The sequence below is a fragment of the Macaca nemestrina genome, chromosome 9 (assembly GCF_043159975.1).
Source record: "Macaca nemestrina isolate mMacNem1 chromosome 9, mMacNem.hap1, whole genome shotgun sequence".
In the NCBI taxonomy this organism is placed as follows: Eukaryota; Metazoa; Chordata; class Mammalia; order Primates; family Cercopithecidae; genus Macaca; species Macaca nemestrina.
Genome location: NC_092133.1, coordinates 27,067,963 through 27,077,236, shown reverse-complemented (window position 1 = coordinate 27,077,236; position 9,274 = coordinate 27,067,963). Strand labels below are relative to the sequence as shown.

Below are 9,274 nucleotides of genomic sequence, written 5' to 3'. Positions count from 1 at the left end.
ACTCATCTGCTGTTTTTTACCACTCCCCATGTTTCAGTTCATTCCATGCAGGTTTGGTCTTTTGTTAATCACAAGGTTTTGAACAAATTTGAATGAGTTTATGAGTTTGTTCCCCATCCATAATTTCTAATTCTGAACTAATAATAATGAGCATGTACTCATTCTAAAATAACCAGTTTGGACTAATTTTTAAATCAAAGTAATTTAATAAACAGACATTATATAGTTAATTGAAATGCAGGTAGAATTCAGGTAGTACATACATTCTGCCTTGTTAGTGAAAAAAAAAAAAACAGCAAAAAACCTCAAGCCTGTGGTGTTTACTATTTCTTATGCAATTAGCCTCTATGAAATCCTATACATGCAACACTTCTATATTTAGAATGAACACCAAGGGTTTAGGATTAAAAAAAAAATACCTGAGGCAAAGACTTTAGAGACATTATCTGTTTAATAAATATGATTGTAAAAGCAATAAACAAGAGCAATTATACATTACACTACATAGTATTTAACCAAAAATACATCAAAAAAGTCATTTTAAAATTAGAAGTAGTTCCAATACTATAAGAAAACTTTTTTTTTTTTTTTAAATTGGCTTCCTATAAAAATAAGTCGGCAAATGAGAGATTTCAATGCTCAGTTGGATTCCTGGAAAACACAGAACAGCTGCCAAGCACCCCATTGCTCTCAAAGTTGCTGTTTGGAACTTCTGAAAAAAAGCAAAGCAAACCTCTGCATTTTGGACAGTGAATCCAATTAAAAATAAGGCAAGGGAGAAAGTGTTGCGTGGGTGGTTCAGGGTAGAACATGCACAGTTTGCCTTCTGGGATTTTGGAAAACGTTGCAGTATCGGATTTTTAGCTTGCCCTGAATCTTAGCTTCCACATACATTCCTCCCTACACATTCCTCTGACCTTAAGCCCACCAAACTCCTTGTGTGTTTGCACCTGCGATTAGTGAGTAGGTAGGCACTTAGGTCCCTCCCATTTGTAGGCCCTCATTACTGCCTTCTCTTTGTGAGTCAGCCGGAATGGCCTAGTACAATGGTTCTCAAACTTTAGTATGTATCACAATCACTGGGAGGGCTCGTTAAAATAGATGGCTGGGCCCACTATCACTTAGCAATAGAGAACACCACTACTCATCCCCTAGAGTTTCTAATTCAGTAGGTATGGAGTATGGATCCAGAATCTGGATCTCTAACAAGCCCAAGTGATGGTGATATTGCTGATTCAGGTACCACACTTTGAGAACAACTGGCCAAGGTCATAAGAACAATGAGGTCCTCCTCTCTGAGCAGCACCTTGCCTCACTAATCTCCTACAGATGGGAGGAAGCTTTGAGGAGAGGCACATGAGGATCCTGGAGATGCTAGATCTCTAGCTGGCCATCTTTGGTCACTTTCCAAAATGCCAGGCATCTCATGTCTACCTCTATTTTTAATTAGGATTTACAGCCCATTCTTCCCTATGTCTTTCCATTCATTTATTTCTTCAACAAGTAATTTTCATACTACTACTCTAGGCAAGGCACTGTGCTAGAATAAGAGTGTTATTCCTTTTTCATACTTTTCTAATTAAAATGAATTGAACTGCAACTCTGAGGACTCCCTGTGCTGGTCTGAGTGAGCCTCTTTTGGTTTTCCAACACTTTGTCTTCCAGATTAAATTTGGGAGGCTCCAACTGAAGAGGATCAATGAGGATGTTTCCTATGAGATAGGAAGCCTGGCAGGTTGGGGATCAATTGAGTTCTACAAATAGGTGGCTGCCTCAGGCCTAGCCCATTTCTCAGATTCATATGGGGTATCCTCAACCATAAACATCTCTGCCTGATAAACTTCTGACAGCAGCTTTGCTATTCTTTCTGTGCCTGAACTACATGAAGTCATGGACATCAGGATCTTTAGGACACCCTCATTATCACCAGGGCCTGGGTTATACACTGTTGGCTTAGGGACATAGCAAAGAAGGAGGCTGAGCATACTAAGAGGTTTATCAGAACTTCTTTCTCCTATAGTTTATAGTGGTCTCTGCCCAGTCGTAATACTAAAGGGGCCTCTGCTGAACAGGCTTTTGTCTCCCTCTTTCTCTGGGCCTTCTTTCATGATTACCCTGGGGAAAACTGGGGTTTCTTCATGCTTTGCGCCAATCTTTTTTGACAATCAGCTAACTTTTCTCCTTTATACAGACATAAATCTTTCCTTTAATGATATTACGATACTCAGAGGTCAGAGAGCACACATGAAATCACTGGGATCATCCTAAATAATCAAACTCTCACCCTAACGTAAGATAATTCCCCCATTTATTGTCTCAGACTGTTTGACACTCTTAAACACAAAGTCCATTAACCTGTTTCTCCTTCTAGTTAAAATCAGTTTTATTTCACAAACATTTCTATTCTATTGTGAGAGTGGAAATACCGGGTAACAGCAACCATCACAGGAGGAAACTGCCCTGCAAAACTGTCACACATTCAAAACATTTCTCACAAGAATCTTCTGGAATCAGATTGCACGAGATTTTCGTTAAGGTGTGAGAACACCACAATTCATCTCTATGCTTTCTTTTCCAAAGTACATGGCCAGGTTTGAATTGCTTTGCATATATCAACTCTTTCACATACAGTTTGCAGGTGGGAAAAGGCGGGGATATTTGAAAAAGGCAGGTTCTAGAGGAAAAGACAAAGATACATGAAACTGAACCCTGCTATGCAGGATGCAGTAAGGTCCATGGGCACAGAAGCTGGCATGCTTGGGAATGTACAAAACTGACAAAGGGCTAAGAAACTTGCGAGTGGTGGAGGCAGGGGCGGCAGAGGCCAGGCCAGTATTTAGGAAACATCAGGGTTAATGTCCAGAATCTAGCAATATGTTTGGGAAGAAAAATTAAGAACAGTTGAAGGACAACTTACTTGGGGTTTGGAAGGAAGACATTCAAAGATATCAACAGATCAGGGTCACACATGGATGACAAACAAATGTGAAGACAGGACAATGGGTAACTAATGGGATTCCATTTCCTACTGCAGTTGGGGCAGGAGTAGGGAAAGCTGCAAGGGGAGGCAATCATGGTGGAAAGAGGTGAACAGGAAACCAAGGTCCGTTTCTGACATGCTTTGCCTCCCTGCCTTCCTTATTCTACCGGCACAAAGGGATCTTCAACTCGCATCTTTGTTCCTGTGGCCACAGAGAGTGCAGAAAGCAGCCTCGTGGCCACTGCTGACCAACAGAGCTACCAAAGCTAACTTAGAAGGGAAATGACAATATGGAAAGTGGAACAGAGAAACAGCTCAGGGTTTCAAACTCCTGTGCATATCTTTGTGTCTTATGAAAGGAGCTGGGGTAGCTAATCCACCCATCAGCCTTTAATGCTAAAATAGCTGATAATCTGGAGCCAAGAATATTTCCAAAAATACATGCAGATTTCCTTGGCCTATATATGTTATGAATTTTCTACAAACACGACCGATCAGAAAAAAGAGAGAGGAGAAGAAGAAAGAGGGAGAGGGGAGTGTTTTCCATTAAAATAGAGCACCTGTACACTGCCCCTCCAGACATGTTCTCAGAGTATCATCCACATGCACAGGCTTAAAGCTAAAAACCCTTGTTGTCTGTGTCTGAAGAATTAAAAAGTCCCGATGCAGTGAGTGTTTGTTTGTTTGTTTGGATTTTGATTGTTTATATTTTATGTTTTGTTTTTGTTTTGTTTTTTTTACTGGCGTCCTCCATTCAAACATTTACATAGGTAGGGATTTCTTTTGTGCTTTGATTCTCAGCAACTATGGAAATACTTCCTGGCAAAACAGGAAACAGAACAACAAAGGAAAGAAAAGAAACACAAAGTTAGTGGTCATGAAGGATGATGTACTTGACAAGAGCGAAATTCTTTCCTGATCAGCAGGTCGCCTGTAGCCTTTGGGGGTTTTCCTTAAATTGCATACTGTGCCCCAGCAGATCCCCGCTTTGGCGTTGAAGGCGGAGTGGCGTGTCTTGCTCTTTGCAATCGGAGAGATGAGTCACCAGGTTGAGTAGAAGGGGAGGGAGGGGAGGGTAAAGCTACTCTCCTAAGAGAAAACGTGTAACACTTACTCATTTAATGACACTGGAAAGGGAAAGGTGTCAGAGACTTTGCAATGTGCTGCGATATCTTCCTGGTGAAGGAGGAATTACTACTTTAATAAAGCAAGTAGAGGCTGTGCTTCATACCCTACGGAAATGCAGCTGAGAACCAAATGATCCCAAAACATGCACTTAGAAGCTTTAGGAATGAGTAGACAGGGTGAATGCCTCTCTGGACTTGAAGACAGAAAAGGCTTTTATTCTTTTTAACCCCAAGCAATTACACATTTATTACCTTGTCTCCTCAAATAAAAGAAAGTGCACTGTGAAAATTGGACACCAGATGTGACTGCAGTTATCATTATCTATGATAGGAACCAGTCACTGCATTTAAATTTCCCCTTAACACAGCCACAGACCTTTCCCATATTCATTTAAAGAGGGTTATGTTTCCATTTACATACTCATTGTTTTCCAAGTAAGATTAAAAATTGTATGTAAAGGTCTTCTAGGTCTTTATCACATTAGAGTGGAGCATGAATGGTTATATAATAATTTATTCACTGTTGCTAGCAATGCAGGATCTAAATGTAAACATATAAGGCTTCAACTCCTAACACCAACAGACAGGAGGAACCAAAGAGAGAAATGGATCAGCAATAGTGGCTTCATGGGTTTGCCTAGCTTCCTGGAAAATTTCTTCTGCAACAAATAGCAGAATTTAGCAAGTGAACGTCAGATTCTCTATACCTCATTGTTGGATTCCCGTGCCTACTTCACAGGCAGAGAGAGCACCAATGAAATATGACAAAGTCCATTTGACAACTTCTGGTAAGGGACAGTCAAAAAAGAGGAAGAAATTTGCTAATCTGCTCTGTAATAGTCTCACCCACCAGTGGTCTCTCTCAGGATTGCTCCACTCCCTGGATGTCTGCAAACTTTATGCCTCTTGTCCTCAATCTTAGGTTCCAAATCTCCTGAGGGAAAGTTCCTAGACTACCAATAGATGTAAAAAAAAAAATTCCCCGGATGATCAGGCTGGCCACTCTCATTATGTCACTCCTCTACCGGTGTTCCGGAGCAGTCTGCCCTCCTTAGGGCTGTATCCAGTTGAGGTTACCACGTTTCATTCTAGTCAATACATATCGTGTCCTGCAACCCTGCCCTGCCCTCTGGTCCACCAGCCCTAGCCTCTGAGGCCTCTCCTTCTTATACACTATTAAAGCAAATGCTTTTCTGTTTGCCCATAAACATATAACATTTTAACATTTTAAGCCCAATATTTTAGGGAGGGTTTTGCAAAAGGAGGAATAAACTAATGAGAGAAAAAAACTAGATAGAAGCAAGAGGTTTGTTTGTTTTTCCCCCATCCCAATGAGAGGAAGCAGGGAAAAAGCCATCTTAGCTGTTTCTCTCAGGGCTGTTAGAGCAGAAGAAAGTGGTTATGTCAAGCCAGAAAGGGGTTAGAGAGAGAGTCAGCCATTGCCTACTCAGCTGAACAGCTGGTGGCTACTGGGAATCATTTACCTATGAGCTGGGATTCCACCTTCTCATCTATAAGCTGGCCAGGCCTCCTTAGTTCAGTCTGAGGGACATTGGGCCTGCTTTCAGAGTGACTGACTGGACTGATCATCTCTTGTTCTTTCTCATTCTGCATCTGGGCATAAACATTAATCCCCGGGATCTTCCTAAAATATTAATAGAAACCATCACTGCTGTGCACATCACTGTAACACATGCTTCTGAACCTGTCAGGGAGAAGGAAGAGGTCAGGGGTGGGGGGACGTGGAGGGAGGGACACGCACCTTTTAAACTTGTAGATGACGAACACCGCCAGCCCCACAAACACCACTGAGAGCAGCATCAGCATGGCAGATCCACTGTGGGTTGGAGTGAGGTCCACCAGGGGGGCTGGGGACGGGAAACAGAGCAGAGAAAAATGAGTAGAGAACTGGGCAGGTGAGACACTATGAGAGGTTCAAATGGTTCACACGCAAGCATGGTAAGTCCCGGAAAACCATGTGAGGTATACACACAAGAAGCACGTCACATGACTGACATGGGATGCATCTAAGCCCACCCCTACTCCCACCCCAAATGTTCCTGCTCTGCAGCAAAGCAATGAAAACTACAGACCCCAGGGCCAGGCTGTCTGTATTCAAGTCCCACTCTAAGTAGCTATGTGGTCTTGGGCAAGTTGCTTCACCTTAATGTACCTTATGTGGTAAAATAATAACAATGGTATATACTTCACTGGGTTCTTATGAGGATTAAGTGAGCTAATGTATGTCAAGCAGTGAGAAAAGTGCGAAGCACATAGTAAGTCACGTAATTACTAGATTTCATTTCTACTGCTGCTAGTATTATTATCAATTAATATTTATAACAATATAATAATTGTATTTTATTATACTCTGAGTGTAAACTTTTTCCACAAAGCAAAACAGATTGCCACTAAAACCACCTGCAGGAATATATTTGTGAATTCAACCACCCCCTCACCCCTACTCCAGTAGTTGTCATGTGAGAAAAATAATTGGAAAGTTGTCATATGTGAGAGAAAGAAAAGCAAAGTGATGGAGCATGCTTGTATTTCTGTACACAGGAAACCGATGGCCAAGTGAATATTTCACAAGGCCAGCCGCTGACATGCTGAAGGAGGGATATGCCACCTGGCTGTCTCAACAATTTCCCAAAAGCTCTGACAGCCCTCACCAAGATGCTCCAGCCTCTCAAATACAGTGAGTTTTTCTCCCAGACAAAACAGAAGCCTCTGCCTCCATAAAAGAGTCTCCCTCCCTGAGTTTCGCCTTAAAGCGCAGTCTGGAAAACGCTTCTCTCCACCTGTACACCGTCTGCCATCTCACAGTCAAACCTGTTGTACCTGTAGACTTTGCAATTAATTTCTATCCTCTTAAAAGCTGACATTTTGCAAACGTAGCGTAGCTCACGCATAAAAGACAAGCCACATGTACTCCAGGGAAGCCTTGGTGCTGACCTTTACCTTCCATCAACTTAAGCAAACCCTGATACCCAGAAATACAGGTGACCTTTAATCGCCATTTTCTGTGGTTTTCTCTGGTGTGAGCTGAGAGGGCAATGTTCTAGTCACCCAGGTAAAAAAGTTCAACAATAAGTGACTATAACACTGATGGTCTCAGACAAGATTCTCAGTTGCTTCTGCTCTATTTTTTTCAGGATTACATCTCAGCCACTCTGTATTGATACTGGAAAGCATATTGCATCTAATCACATAGTTTTGGTGAAAAATGAAAATAGTCATTTCAGGAGAGTTGGCTTTCAGGAGGCACTGAATATAAGGAACCCCCCACTATTTCCTCTCCCCTGTAAGTCAAGCATCACCTCAGTTTTGAAATGGGAGTATGTGAGTTTGTGTGTAAAGATGAGGTGGGGGGGTGTCCCACTGACGTGAAACATCCAAGGCAAATTTTCTTTTGGTTCAAAATTAGGAAAGAAAGCTCTCAGTACCATTGGTAGAGACGTCCAGAAATCCTTTAGAACTCACCGTGCAACTGGTAGGATGTCATCAGGGGAAGAGAACACCTTCCATTTGTCATAGACATTATCACAATTGATTTTCACAAATGGAAGGCAGTGATTATGATCCCATTAAACAGATAGCAATGAAGTTCTCATTGGTTAGCATTGTTTTAAAAGGACTTAGAACTTACTAGTAAACGGAAGAACTAAGACTTGAACCCGAATCATCATATAAGCACGTGCACACACACACACACACACACACAGACATTTTCTATATACTCAATCCTGGGCTAATTTCAGTAAAATATATATTTCTGAGGATGGGGATTAGGACTAAGACTATACCACAAGAAGCAAATTAACAACTGGCACAAGTTAAAATATTAAGTTTTAAAAGGAGCAGTAGGGATAATAAATCATGTACTCTTAAGTTTGGAAGACAGGTATATGTACACATATATGCATACGTGTGTATATGTGTATGGATATGTGTGCATGCAACCACACACACACACACACACACACACACACACACACAGAATACAGAAATGAAGCCTCTTGTACCTACCACCCAGCTTCAACAACCATCAACCGACAGCCAATCTTATTTTATCCAGTTCCCACAACCTCCAACCACTGGATTATTTTGAAGTAAATCTTGGAAAACGTATAATTTAACCACCTGTAACTCTAAAAGATTTCTCTCTCTCTCTCTCTCTCTCTCTCTCTCTCTCTCTCTCATTATTATCACAATACCATCATCACATCAAGGAAATTATATTAGGAAGATGTTTTAAAGGCAATCTTCTAACACAAATCCTTCATTTTTCAGGGAACAATGGAGGCTCAAAGAGGGGCCACAGATGATTGGAATGGTTAGAGGTTGAAATAAAGCTAAACTTTTCACTCCCAGCTAAATGCTCTTTCAGCATAACCAGAATACCAGTGATATGAAGCAACTAAGAATACTGAGCTTGCTTGAAAAGGTTGACATTTGAAATAAATGGAAAACTAAGAGAGAAAATTACTTTGTCCAAGCTGTCAGCAACACAGAAAGCAAACTCGCATATGCATGCATGCGTGCGCGCGCGCACACACACACACACACAAATGAACCTCTTCCCTTCTCTTTCCTTCCTCCTATCTCTCCCCATCCCCAGGTTAAGTCTTTCAATTCTAAATCATTTACACTTAAATCATCATTCTTCAACAAGCAGCATTAACACTGTTAAGTAATTAGCATATTATTCTGGGAAAATGAACTTCCGTATCCCAGTTCTAAAATGTGTGTTATCCTTTCGCCCTCCCCATCTCTGCATCAGTCAGTCACTTCTCAGAGGCAGGAAGCAGGAAGCAGGAAGCAGTCAGCAGCAGTGGCCAGAGACTGACTACCACTGCCCTCTGTGTTCTGTGGGTGGCTTCTGTTTGCTGATCTGTGCCTGACTATAAACAGACCTATTATTGCTCCACACAACAGCAGCTGCATTTCTTAGTTTGCCCAACACTTCGGTGCATTTGTGTGTGTTTTGCTGAGGAATGGAAACTTGTGATAAATGGGCTTTAGCTTGTTGTGTGGAATTAGCATACATTAATCCCTTTCCAGTTGCAGCTTGAACAAGGTAGACGTGTAGGAAAAGTGCTGAGCAGTTTTTTGCCATTATTCATGCACAAAGTAAAACATGGATACAAGCAGTTCTCCAAGTGAC

General features: G+C 41.5%; 1 protein-coding gene across 4 annotated transcripts in view; it reads right to left on the bottom strand.

The window, feature by feature from the left end:
• Positions 1-432: 432 nt before the first annotated feature.
• LOC105478290 (sortilin related VPS10 domain containing receptor 1) overlaps positions 433-9,274 on the bottom strand; it is a 596,134-nt gene continuing 587,292 nt past the window's right edge. Inside the window, exons 25-27 of one of the 4 annotated variants that reach the window (XM_071069161.1) lie at positions 5,870-5,975; positions 5,592-5,752; positions 433-4,069 (exon numbers count right to left, since the gene is read on the bottom strand). In XM_071069161.1, the coding sequence (XP_070925262.1) occupies positions 4,062-4,069; positions 5,592-5,752; positions 5,870-5,975 (275 nt within the window). In that variant the 3' untranslated portion in view covers positions 433-4,061. The remainder of the gene's footprint in view (positions 4,070-5,591; positions 5,753-5,869; positions 5,976-9,274) is intronic. The other 3 variants (XM_071069160.1, XM_071069162.1, XM_071069163.1) reach the window with 3 other exon arrangements.